Source organism: Giraffa tippelskirchi, chromosome 4 (assembly GCF_054371585.1).
Source record: "Giraffa tippelskirchi isolate mGirTip1 chromosome 4, T2T-mGirTip1v1.2.pri, whole genome shotgun sequence".
NCBI lineage: Eukaryota > Metazoa > Chordata > Mammalia > Artiodactyla > Giraffidae > Giraffa > Giraffa tippelskirchi.
This window is the reverse complement of record NC_137278.1, coordinates 95,513,765-95,527,114: the sequence shown is the minus strand read 5'-3', so window position 1 is coordinate 95,527,114 and position 13,350 is coordinate 95,513,765. Positions and strand designations below refer to the sequence as shown.

Genomic DNA, 13,350 nt, shown 5'->3' with positions numbered 1-13,350 from the left:
TCTCTGTGATGAGCAGGGGTTACTTTTCACTGCAATGCCCGGGCTTCTCATTGCAGTGGCTTCTCTTGTTGCAGAGCACAGGCTCTAGAGCCCTGGCCCAGTAGCTGTGGTCCACAGGCTCAGCTGTCCCGAGGCATGTGAGATCTTCCTGGACCAGGGATTGAACCTGTATCTCCTGCATTGGCAGGCAGATTACCAACCACTGAACCAACAGGTAATCACGATGGTGTGATCACTCACCTAGAGCCAGACATCCTGGAATGTGAAGTCAAGTGGGCCTTAGAAAGCATCACTACAAACAAAGCTAGTGGAGGTGATGGAATTCCAGTTGAGCTATTTCAAATCCTGAAAGATGATGCTGTGAAAGTACTGCACTCAATATGCCAGCAAATTTGGAAAACTCAGCAGTGGCCACACGACTGGAAAAGATCAGTTTTTGTTCCAATCCCAAAGAAAGGCAATGCCAAAGAATGCTCAAACTACCACACAATTGCACTCATCTCACATGCTAGTAAAGTAATGCTCAAAATTCTCCAAGCCAGGCTTCAGCAATACGTGAACCGTGAACTTCCAGATGTTCAAGCTGGTTTTAGAAAAGGCAGAGGAACCAGAGATCAAATTGCCAACATCCGCTGGATCATCGAAAAAGCAAGGGAGTTCCAGAAAAACATCTATTTCTGTTTTATTGACTATGCCAAAGCCTTTGACTGTGTGGATCACAATAAACTGTGGAAAATTCTGAAAGAGATGGGAATACCAGACCACCTGACCTGCCTCTTGAGAAACCTGTATGCAGGTCCGGAAGCAGCAGTTAGAACTGGACATGGAACAACAGACTGATTCCAAATAGGAAAAAGAGTACGTCAAGGCTGTATATTGTCACGCTGCTTATTTAACTTATATGCAGAGTACATCATGAGAAACGCTGGGCTGGAAGAAACACAAGCTGGAATCAAGATTGCCGGGAGAAATATCAATAACCTCAGATATGCAGATGACACCACCCTTATGGCAGAAAGTGAAGAAGAACTAAAAAGCCTCTTGATGAAAGTGAAAGAGGAGAGTGAAAAAGTTGGCTTAAAGCTCAACGTTCGGAAAACTAAGATCATGGCATCTGGTCCCATCACATCATGAGAAATAGATGGGGAAACAGTGTCAGACTTTATTTTTTTGGGCTCCAAAATCACTGCTGATGGTGATTGCGGCCATGAAATTAAAAGACACTTACTCCTTGGAAGGAAGGTTATGGCCAACCTAGATAGCATATTTAAAAGCAGAGACATTACTTTGCCAACAAAAGTCCGTCTAGTCAAGGCTATGGTTTTTCCAGTGGTCATGTATGGATGTGAGAGTTGGACGATGAAGAAAGCTGAGCGCCGAAGAATTGATGCTTTTCAACTGTGGTGTTGAAGAAGACTCTTAAGAGTCCCTTGGACTGCAAGGAGATCCAACCAGTCCATCCTAAAGGAGATCAGTCCTGGGTGTTCATTGGAAGGACTGATGTTGAAGCTGAAACTCCAGTACTTTGGCCACCTCATGCGAAAAGTTGACTCATTGGAAAAGACCCTAATGCTGGGAAGGACTGGGGGTAGGAGGAGAAGGGGACGACAGAGGATGAGATGGTTGGATGGCATCACCGACTCGATGGACATGGGTTTGGATGGACTCTGGGAGTTGGTAATGGACAGGGAGGCCTGGCGTGCTGTGATTCATGGGGTCACAAAGAGTCGGACATGACTGAGCGACTGAACTGAATTGAACTGAACTGAACCAACAGGAAGTCCCTGGTGAATTCTTTCTTGATGCCTGGAAAAAGGAAATACTGAATTTATTCACCTGTGGACTCATCACCACCCTCCCTGGGCCCACACAGTCCATACCTGGCACATATACGAGTGCCTGATAGAGGCAGGTTGACGTAGATTGAGGCTCCAAGTCCTCGGCCCTAGACACATAGGTAGTGGGGGAAGAGCCAGGATTTAGGCCAAAGACTTCTGACTCGAGGGGAGCTGAGGACAGAGTACTCCTTGACGAAGCCCAGAGTACCCTCCAGAGATGGAGGGCGGCTTCCTGGAAGGCTCTTGCCACTTCTTTGGCCTTAAACCCAAAGTGAAGTTGAAATCCACTTTCATGTGCACTGGGTGAAGTGGAGTGTGTACCTGCTGGTGCCCTGTGAGCTGTCTACACGGGCAGGCCTCCTGAGTAGTGCTGAGTGGACCAGGTATTGGGAGGCCAGTGGCCCCCTTCCTGACATCCTTCTCAGGCCCCTCACTTGCCCCCCCACCCCACTCCGAGAACTGTTCCTGACACCCTTTCCCAGCCTAGAGCTTGTCTCACCAACCATCTGATGGAACCTAGGCTGACAGGTCCTGACTGCTTCCCCAGGCTTGTATCCATAGGAACCCTCGGGCCTTAAGGCAAAAGGCCCTCAGTGACATGTGTGGAGTGCAGGGCAGGGGAGAGAGGGTGGCACTGAGCCAGAGAGGAGAGCCGTACGTCATGTCAATGAAGATGCCATCTGCTTACCTGCTCAGATCCTCTGGCTCTGTGACCCTGGGAGGCTGGAAGAGGGGAGGACAGAACACCTTGGCCCTTGTTGACAAGCTTGAACCCTGTAACTGGATGTTTCCAGGTTCGCACATCAATTGTGCTACATTTCCCCCTACCCCCCACCCATGGACACAAATGTACCAACTGTTGCCTAAATGTGCTGTGTGCTAAGTCGCTTTGTGTCCAGCTCTTTTGCGACCCCATGGACTGTAGCCAGTCAGGCTTCTCTGTCCATGGGATTTCCCAGGCAAGTATACTGGAGTGGGTTGCCATTCCCTTCTCCAGCGAATCTTCCCAACCCAGGGATGGAACCCGCATCTCTAATGTCTCCTGCATTGGCAGGCAGGGTTTTTTTTCTTTTCTTTTTACCGCTAGAGCCACCTGAGAAGCCCAAATACTTGAGAAAAATGGCATGTCTTGGTCATTCCTTGGGAGGCCATCATTTGCCACAGATGTTCTAGGGGACAGAGGGCAGACAGGACTTCCCATCTTTAACCTAGATTTTTAATCACTGTGAAGACCTGTATGTCAGGAAATGAGATGAGAAAGTATCAGTCATTTTCTTCAAATTGTTTCACTTTGGGGCAGTTTCTATCCTACTCTGTGAGAAGCTTCCATAAGGAATCTGAGCTTGGCAGTTGAACCATTTGTCTCATCCTGTCCCCATAAAAAGTCCACTCTCTGACCCTGGCCGTGTGGCTTGGAGCCCCGGGGTGAACTGTTGGTCAGAGCAGTCTCCGGGCCACCTGTGCTCTGCCCACTGTTTCCAGAATAGAATTGAAACAAAATCACTTCATCTGGGGATATGTTTGTCCAGTCACAGATTTTTTTTTTTTAATGCTTTCAAATAAATACCCTCCTAACCCCTAACCAAGTCCTGCTGCCCAGCCCTATACACTGATTGGGGAGGAACTGCCCAGGTGAGTTGCAAAGGTGTAAGAGCAGTCTTTGCTGGAAGGGATCCTAAGAGGCAGGTCCTAGTTCCTGAAAGAACTTGATGCCAGGAAGTAGGCTGTCCTCCCTGGGAGCCCAACCTCCACCCCCAGATTTGGATCTCACTGTGCTTCGGACTAAAATCCAGAAAGCAGTGTTTCAGAAGTGGCTGGTGCAGCTCCAAATAGGTCATCCTCAGCAAACATTCCACTCTGGGTTTTCCACAAACCACACGGCAAAGGGTGCAAATTTCCCTGCCCTTGTTTCACCTACTCCCCTTTAACCATGGGGCTTCCCAGGTGGCGCTAGTGATAAAGAACTTGCCTGCGAATGCAGAAGACATAAGAGATGCAGATTCGATCCCTGGGTTGGGAAGATCCCCTGAAGAAGGGCATGGCAATCTACTCCAGTGTTCTTTGCCTGGAGAATCCCATGGACAGAGGAGCCCGGTGAGCTACAGTCTGTGGAGTTGCAGAGAGTTGAACACAACTGAAGCGACTTATCAGGCACTCTCACCACACAAACAGATTTGAAACGCTGGCAGCAGTGGATGCTTTCCAGCTTTCAACACGTGGTGCCGGTCTGTTCCGTGGGGTTTCTGTAGGTTGCCTCATTTTCTGGCTTTGGGGTCTGGGGATTTTCGTTTGTTTGTTTTTTGGTTTTTCTCCTGAGCTGAACTAATTGAGACATCTCGGTGAAGGCAACCAGCCACTTGCCCGTCAGACCTCACTAGTAGTGGGGACGTGCGTTTCACACTAAAGGACAGCTTCCTGGAGCAAAGTCTGATCTCTGTCCCAGGCCCCCAAGAATAAGAAACAGTATCCCTTCCACCTGCACAGGGATGTACAGTGCTGCCAGATTAGATTGCAGAGGAATCAAGTTCACAATCAAGAGCAAATTGTTACTCAAGGGCATTGTCTTATGTGAGCATCTAATAAAATGGAGTGGTGAGGAATGGTCAGAACCATTACCAGCCCCGTCTCTCTGCTTATTTCAGCCCTGACAGCAGGGAACTTTGTACAGGTTGTGCAATAATTGTGATTAAAACACACACAAGATATGCACTTGGAGGTTGGGACGAGGGCCTGTTCGCTTCCCCAAGCACCCAATGATCAGGCCAACCATCTGGGGGAGATCTTGTTTATGCCCTCACAAGTTTCTGGCCCTGAAAAATATTCATTTCAATTGATGAATACCAAGAGAAGAGAAACTCAAGTAAGACTTGTATTTGCCCATTAGGGTGATGTTTTTTCAGTCCAGCACATTGCAGACCCCCGGCTCCCTCATGTGGCTCTCAGTCTTTCTCTGATGTCATTTTTCCACGTGCCAGACAGGACTGGCAGAAGAAAAAGAAGAAATTACGCATTACCCCCAGCAAGCTGGGTGGTGGTCCAGGCTAAAAACCACACAGCATTCTTTTGCCGCTGCTCTGAGAGCCCAGTCCACTTTTCACAAGATATCATGGGAAAGATGCTGTGAAGAGAGAAAAAGAGTCTGGAAAGAGCAAATAATTAGCAGCAGCAGATTTCTCATGAAAGTGCAGAGAAATTTTTTTCCCTCCCCATTCTAACACTCCAGCCCAAATGTGGATGTTCATCACAAACGAAATTTAGGGACCTCGTTGTTCCTTTACCAAACCTCCTCATTGACTGTTTCACATCTTCCCAGACACCTACCAGCTTTTTCTTTCATTTGTTCCAAGAAGTGTAGGGAAAGCTATTTGTCACTCTGCTTATGTACTTGTGGCTTCCCTGGTGACAAGTGGTAAAGAATCCACCTGCAATGTGGAAGACCCAGATTCAATCGCTGGATTGGGAAGATCCTCTGGAGAAGGGAATGGCAACCCACTCCAGTATTCTTGCCTGGAGAATCCCATGGACAGAGGAGCCTAGAGGGCTACAGTCCATGGGGTCGCAAAGAGCCAGACATGACTGAGCGGCTTACACTTGTGGACTATTACTGTGTTTTCCTACAGCTACTGCAACTAAGTTACCATCGGCAGGCCATCTCTAATCCAAATTCTCCATGGCGTGGGCCTGATGGCCGAACCGATGCTGAGGAGACAAGTTCCTCTTTCTCTCTTTCTTGGTGGCTGACTCTCCCTGTCACCCACTTCCTCCATCTTGCTCTTTGGAAGCACGTTCTTGTCTCCCCCGAGGTCTCCCTGCCCCCAGAGCATCCTTATCTCCTTGTCATGACTGATTTGGGGGGCTCACCTCTGTCATCATGCAGACTGGGAAGACAACCCCAGATGCCAAGACATCGTCATTCTTTTTTTTTTTAATTTTTTTATTATTAATTGGAGGATAATTGCTTTGCAATATTGTGTTGGTTTCCGCCATACATCAACAGGAATCAGCATAGGTATACATATGTCCCCTCCCTCTTGAACCTCCCTCCCATTTCCCTTCTCATCCCACCTCTCTATTGACACAGAGCACCGGTTTGAGCTCCCTGCGTCATGCAGCAAATTTCCACCGACTATCTATTTTACAAATGGTAGTGTGTATGTTTGAATGCTCCTCTCTCAGTTCATCCCCCCTCTCCTTTCCCCACTGTGTCCACAAGTCTGTTCTCTAGTCTGTGTCTCCACTGCTGCCCTACAGATAGGCTCATCTTTCTAGACTCCATATATATGCACTAATATTGTCCTCCATTGAACCTTGGGGTTCTCTTGGTTTTGGAATCCTGAGAATTTGAGCCCAAGCGAAAATTCTTTCAGGATTTCTGAAATCAGAGACTTCAGGGCTGAACGATCTGTGAGCAAAGAAGGGACTTGCTAAACGCTTGATCCTTTCAACATCCTGCATCTCCCCAAGCATGAGACCCATGACAGGTGCTTGGCTGTTTTCCACAGAGCGTTGATGCCTGTGTGTGCTGGTTTGCGGCTGTTTCTCACCCAGGCGTCCTTCTGACCAGTGTTAATGCCTCAGAGGGCAGTGAGCCAGCCCGAGCACCCTGGAACCAGAACCATGTCCATGGGCCAGCCTCCCACAGCCCACGGGCCACCAGCAGCAGCAGGCTGGGCTGCGGAAGGGAAGCCAACCAGGAGTCTCAAGGTCTGTGCATCAGTTGCTGGTTCGGATCTGAAGGTCTCTTCCCAGACTGGACTTTAAGCTGTGGTGCAGTGTGAGGTGGAAGATCATCTCGAGAGAGAGTCATTGAGTAAACACATGTGGGCAAGACTCCTGCTCAGAGCTGGAGACAGAACCAGCCCCACCCAACCCCCGCCACTGCCCCAGCTCCCACTGTGGGGGAAGCTAGCTCTTCAGCTTTGGGTTTTTGATTAAGATCACTTATTTTTTTTGATACTATGAGTTATTTATTCACTATACACAGAGCACGTTGTTGTTTAGTTGCTAAGTTGTGTCCGATTCTTTGTGACCCCATGGACTGTAGCCCGCCAGACTCCTCTGTCTATGGGATTCTCCAGGCAAGAATACTGGAGTGGGTTGCCATTTCCTCCTCCAGGGGATCTTCCCAACCCAAGAATCAAACCCACATCTCCTGACTGACAGATGGATTCTTTACCACAGAGCCAGCAAGGAAGCCCATACATAGAACATGTCCCCTATAAAATGTACAGAAAATCACTAAAAAATATAATTTGGTGAACATGTTCTCAATTACAGAACATACTGATACTAAATCAGTTGGGAATCATTGTTTGCCTCAAAATAATCTAGCTATAGCACCCAGAGTCTCCTTTACATTTGATGCAAAGTTCAGCGGGGCTTCCCTCCTAGCTCAGTTGGTAAAGAATCTGTCTGCAATGCAGGAGACCTGGGTTCGATTCCTGGGGTTGGGGGGAAGATCCCCTGGAGAAGGAAATGGACACCCACTCCAGTATACTGGCCTGAAGAATCCCATGGACAGAGGAGTCTGGCAGGCTACAATCCATGGTGTCGCAAGAGTTGGACATGACTTGGTGACTAAACCACCAAACCACCGCCACCAAAGTTCAGTACTGATTTGGGGGACTATTTCCTAATGTGTTGTATGAGGAGGCAGAGTTCACAATTAAATATGACTCTAGTATATTACACAGGAGACCCAGGTTCGATCCCTGGGTCAGGAAGATCCTCTGGAGAAAGGAATGGCAATCCATTTCAGTGTTCTTGCCTGGAGAATCCCATGGCCAGAGCTCCCTGGTGGGCTACAGTCCGTGGGATCACAAAGAGTCAGACACAACTGAGCAGCTAACACAACTACTACTACTAGTATATTACAGTCCCCGCCCACAATAAATCAGTTTGTTACAGGTGAAAACAAGTCATTCTTCGATTATTTGTGTTAATGGATGCAAAGAAATCCTGGATAATTTTAAATGGCAAATAACCACAAAATGACTTATCTTTGACAATGTATTGGGTTTTTTTATTACACAGGATATAAATGGGGTAAAATATTTTTGTGAATAATACATCTCAAACAAAACAATGAAAATGAGGCCACCCTGTAATGATTCACAGGATTGTACTCAGATCACTTTTGAGTAACCCTGGGAGGTGGAGCAAGCATTCATCACTTTCGTATCTGTCGTTGGTCAGTGCTATGTGTTTGTTGGTGGCAGGGAAAGGAGAAGTCGGGAAAGGGTCAGAAATCTGATAAGACAGGACTTTGCCTTCATTGAGTGGTTAATCCTTCTGAGAGGCTCTCGAAGCCAATTGTAATTAGATCTATTTTTTTTCTATGACTGAAGTTGAAACAGCTAATTAAGTCCTTAATTAATGTTTTTCAACCACCTTGGGAAGTGCCAGAGAAGTTACTCTAAGTGTTCCCTATTACTCAGAGATCCCTGGGCACAGCCTGCTCTTGTTAACTCTAGAATATTCAAGAAAGCTCATGCTGGGAGCACAAGTCATTTCAGAGGCAACCGACAAAATGTTGACAGTGTCTTCTTCCCCCTGGCTTCCCCCAAGGTCTTCTCCTTGCCCTCTGTTATAACTTTCAGTCTTCATTTATTTTCACCTTTGCTCAAGACTTCATCTGCTTAAGGCTTCTGGGGGTGGAAGCTTGTTTAGAAAAGGAGTTTGTTCAGCTTCAATCCCCTCTCTAAAATACCCAACTTATCAAGTGCAGACTCTGAGCAATCATGAGGTGTCCCTCCTGGGGTGCATTTTCTTCTTTAAAGCCTTCAAAGTGATAAAAGGACGGATAAAAACCACCTTGGGAGGCAGTCAGGCCAACGGCAAGGTCTGCAAAACATCCACTTCTTTTCCACAATCTCGGGGGCTGCTGTTCACTACCCCATCCTCCTCACAGTAAATCACCCAGGGAGGTGCTTACTGACATGAATTTAGCAATCAAAAAGATCACTCAAACTGGTTTGTGTGTGTGTGTGCTTATGTCTGACTCTGCAGCATGAACTGTAGCCCGCCAGGCTCCTCTGTCCATGGAATTCTCCAGGTGAGAATACTGGAGTGGGTTGCCATTTCCTACTCCAGGGGATCTTCCTGACCCAGGGATCAAACTATGTCTCTGGCCCAGGCAGGCAGATTCCTTATCACTGCACCACTGGGAAGAGCAGGTCATGGTATAGAGACATATTCAAGAGATTTTCTCTTAAATTCTTGTGATGTCCTCGGATGTTCGTTTGGAAGGTCTTGCTATTCTGAAAGAGCAGAGAGGATTTTATTAGGTTCTTATCTGGCAGGCAATGTCTCTAGATTCAGGCAGAGAGGATCTTTCACATCTGGGAAATTTTTAAATGTCTTTTTTTTAATGACGCAGATGTTCACATCTGCAGACCCTTCCCTTGTGTGGACTTGTTTTCCTTTCCCTTGGTGACTTCCTTGGCCCACCCAACAAATTAATCTGCAATGATCTAAGCCAGAGACCGACAGATGTAAATTCTCTTGGGCTCACTCTGTTTTGTTTTCCTTACTTTATATTCATGTTTGGAAACATTTATTAGTATTTATGTGAAGGCATTCAGAGACTATGTTTGGTAAAATGAGTGTGTTCCTGTTGGTGGGTAGCCGACCACTATAGATAGAAGACCCAGTATAGATGGATTCACTTAGAAACCTGTAAACATAGAAAACAAAAAATTACCGGAAAGCCAAAGAGAGTCTTACAGACTTCATTTCAGAAAACAGTTTTCTGATGATTTTTATGTTCTCAAATTGGAAAATATAACTATGTTTTAATCTACAAGCTCAGAAATATGCAGGATATAATCAACTACATTTTAAAAAGAAAGAGGTAATGTAGACTATCTAGAATAGTAATCCTCAACCCTGGCTGCATGTCAGTAAATTGGGGGAGGTTTCTCTGTTTTTTTAAAGAAACATTTTAGGGACTTTCCCTGCCCATGGTTAAGATTTGACCTTCCAGTGCAGGGGTGCAAGTTTGATCCCTGGCTGGGGAACTAATATCCTATGTGTCTCTTGACCAAAAAAAAAACAAACAAACATAAAACAGAAGCAATATTGTAACAAATTCAATAAAGACTTTAAGAAAACAAAGAAAAAAAATTTTTTTTTTTACTGACATTTTAAGACCCAATTTTATTTTATTTTTTAAAAATTTCTGGCTGCATGGCGTGTGGGACCTTAGTTCCTGATCAAACAGATGACCCCTGCATTGAAAGTGTGGGATCCTAACCACTGGACCACCAGGGAAGTCTCTGGGGAGATTTTATAAAGTGTTGCTGCCCAGGCTTCCCCCCGAGTTTCTGAAGTAGCTGATCTGGGCTGGGGGCAATCACGTATCTGGTTCTGGGGAATCTGGAGGGAATTCCGTGTACCTGATAGGTTGATGTTTCTCCCGTTTAACTCTCTTTTCCACCCAGCAAACTCCACTGAAAATAGCAAGAAGTTTTCTCTGGAAGGCAAAGCTGTTTTTCACAGTCACCCTGAAGACAGGTGTACTGCTCCTAGGGAAATGGCTACTGATGCCAAGTGGTACCTCCCCCGGGCCTCTGGGGGCCTGGCCTCAGTATCATGGTGGGCAGGAGCCCAGAACAGCCCCCTCTCGGCCCTGTTAGAACCAGGACTTGGAGTCCTAAGACCTGGGTGGAGGCCCTGCTGCACCATTTCAACTCTGAGTGAGCTCAGTTAGTATACACAAGCCTCCTAAACCTCGGGTTCCTCATTTATAGGATAAGGAAAGCCATCCTTCCCAGCCTGTGAGAGCACATAAGACACAGTGAATGGGTTTTGTCACCTGGGCAGTGAGTTCTGTTGTGGATGCTGTGTAACTGGGGGGGTCACTGTGAATCCTGAGCTAGCTCCTCAGTCAAGTCCTGCATCAGCCTGGGCTCTGAGGCGGTTCAGGGCACAATCTCTTGAATCCCAGCTAGGCCAATCCAGGGTCAAGACCCACTAGTTCCCCTGTAGTAGTAGTATTAGTTACTTAGTCATGTCCAGCTCTTTGTGACTCGATGGACTATAGCTTATGCTCAACTAGGCTCCTCTGTCCATGGGATTCTCCAGGCAAGAATACTGGAGTGGGTAGCCATTCTTCTCAGGGGATCTTCTCAACCCAGGGATTGAACCTGGGTGTCCTGCATTGCAGGCAGATTGTTTACTATCTGAGCCACTATACTTGCCCTGAGCCGGTCAGTATCAGAAACACCGTCTAACGATGCACCCTTAAGACACAGGGTGATGTGCGCGTCCAGACCCTCCTGCATCGTGGGGCCATCTGCTTGTCTGGCAGAGGATTTTTTTCCAGCACAGCAGCCTCCGTGGCTGCAGGACTAGTGGCAGCGGGAGGCAGAGTTGTGTGTTGTTTAGTCACTACGTCATGTCCGACTCTCTGCGACCCCATGGACAGTAGCCCACCAGGCTCCTCTGTCCATGGGGATTCTCCAGGCAAGAATACTGGAATGGGTTGCCATTTCCTCCTCCAGGGGATCTTCCTAACCCAGGGATCGAACCCACCTCTCCTGCATTGGCAGGTGGATTCTTTACCACTGAGCCACCCGGGAAGCCCTAGTTGTGCATTACTGACTTGAATTCCAGCTCTGTCTGGCCTTGTGCCCATTGCTTCCCAGTCTGAGCCTCAGGTTCCCATACAGTGGGGGTAAGAATAGCATTGACATCCCCAGGTTGCTGTGAGAATGGAACAGCTGATGGCCACTTGGTGGTGCCCGGCGGGGCTGGCCCCACACCAGCTAGGGCTGACCTGTGTCTCCTCCCCTCCACCAGTGCCCAGCCCCTCTTGTAATGGCTTTGATGGCACCCTTTCAAGGCCCTGCCGAGTGCCCTTGGGGAAGGAGGTCTGCTTCATCGCCACCGTTCGCCTGGCCACACCACAGTTCCTAAAGGCAAGTACCCAGAGAGAATTTATCTTGTGGAACAAGCACCCCCAAGTCACCTTGTGTGGCAGGTAATTCCTTGTCTTTCTGGGAAAGAAGATGATTTCATTGAGCTCATTACCGACTCTGAGAATATTCAGTATTTGATTTCTGTACAGCAACAGCCCCACAAACTCTTTCCCCAAGCTTCAGTTTCCTAAAAATACCAGAGTGGGTAGCCATTCCCTTCTCCAGGGGATCTTTCTGACCCAGAGATCAAACCCAGGTCTCCAGCATTCCAGGCACAGTCTTTACCCAGAAAGCCCCTCTTGCGGACTTCATGGACTGTAGCCCACCAGGCTCCTCTGTCCATGGGATTCTCCAGGCAAGAATACTGGAGTGGGTAGCCATGCCTTCCTCGAGGGAATTTTGTTTGAAGGCAGTGAATCACTGGGGCAGAGATGGGTCTTCCAGAACTCTATAAACCTCCCTACTCTTCACATCTATGTTGACACCAATCAGTGCAGGCAAAGGTAAAACCTGTCAGACAGAGCTCTGGACTCCCATCTATAATTTCTTTTCTTTAGATGGCATGAATGTTGAGTTAAGTTACTCATTCAAATTCAGATGAAAAGCCATTTTCCATGTGTTTACCACATGTCTAGATATAGGGAGGGAGGGGTATGACATTTTGGCTCTCAGAACTTTTTCCCCAGCTCATGAAATAAATTTAGCAGCCGCTAATACCGAAATTAGCTGCTGATGAGGCGCTTTGGTCCAACGCAACTTGGAAACTTGCTGCAATGCTTTCAGCTTCTGTTGCCGACCGTGCGTTCTTGACACAACCGGGGGTGGGGGTGAGAATCTGGCACCCCGAGTCATATTTTTCCTCCCTTTCAATACAGGAAATGTGCATCGTTGACGAACCTTTAGAGGAATTCACTTCAAGGCATAGCTTGGAATGGAAATTTTTATTTCTGGATCACAGGTTTGTGAAAAGAAAAGCACATTTGGGTTGGGTGCTTTTTCAAGCACTTGTTTCCAGGAGCCAGGCTCTCCCTGGGGGACAGAATTCAGACCTGGTCCTCTCTTGTGGTGGGGAAAGTGCTTGCTGGCCAAAGGGCTGGGGTCTCCCTCCACTGCATTTGTCCCATCTGTGGATATGTCCTGGGTTTGGGTCAGAGCATCTCAGGAGAGCCACACAACCTCGCTGGAAACATCTTTGGGACACCCCCGTCTGCCCCACCCCACTCCATTCAGGACCCTCACCAGGTTCATTAGGCAAGACAAGATGTGAAGGAAGCTCTCATTTTATTTCCTTCAACACCCTTTCGTCCCTTTAGACCAAACTTCTTTCCTTCTTGTGTTGCATTTTTTCACAGTTGAAGAACTAACAATCTCCCCTTCCCGCCCTTTGATTTTTTTTATGACACTTTAGAATTGGGCTGACTCCATGCATAGCTGTTCTTAATTATTCAGCAGTAATAACATTTATGATCACTGGGGCCAGTTTAGGTCGAGGGAACCGAGTGTCTAATGCCAAAAAATGTGAGCACTTTGGAAAACACTGCTTCTCTGGCTTTGACCATTGCCAAATGGTTTTTTCTGTGCTTATTCTTGAG

General features: G+C 47.3%; 1 protein-coding gene across 5 annotated transcripts in view; it reads left to right on the top strand.

The window, feature by feature from the left end:
• NPAS2 (neuronal PAS domain protein 2) overlaps positions 1–13,350 on the top strand; it is a 195,786-nt gene that overhangs the window by 145,235 nt on the left and 37,201 nt on the right. For all 5 annotated transcript variants that reach the window (XM_081591527.1, XM_081591529.1, XM_081591526.1 and 2 more), the window contains 2 exons: positions 11,640–11,758; positions 12,634–12,716. In XM_081591527.1, coding sequence (XP_081447653.1) covers positions 11,640–11,758; positions 12,634–12,716 — 202 coding nt within the window. The remainder of the gene's footprint in view (positions 1–11,639; positions 11,759–12,633; positions 12,717–13,350) is intronic.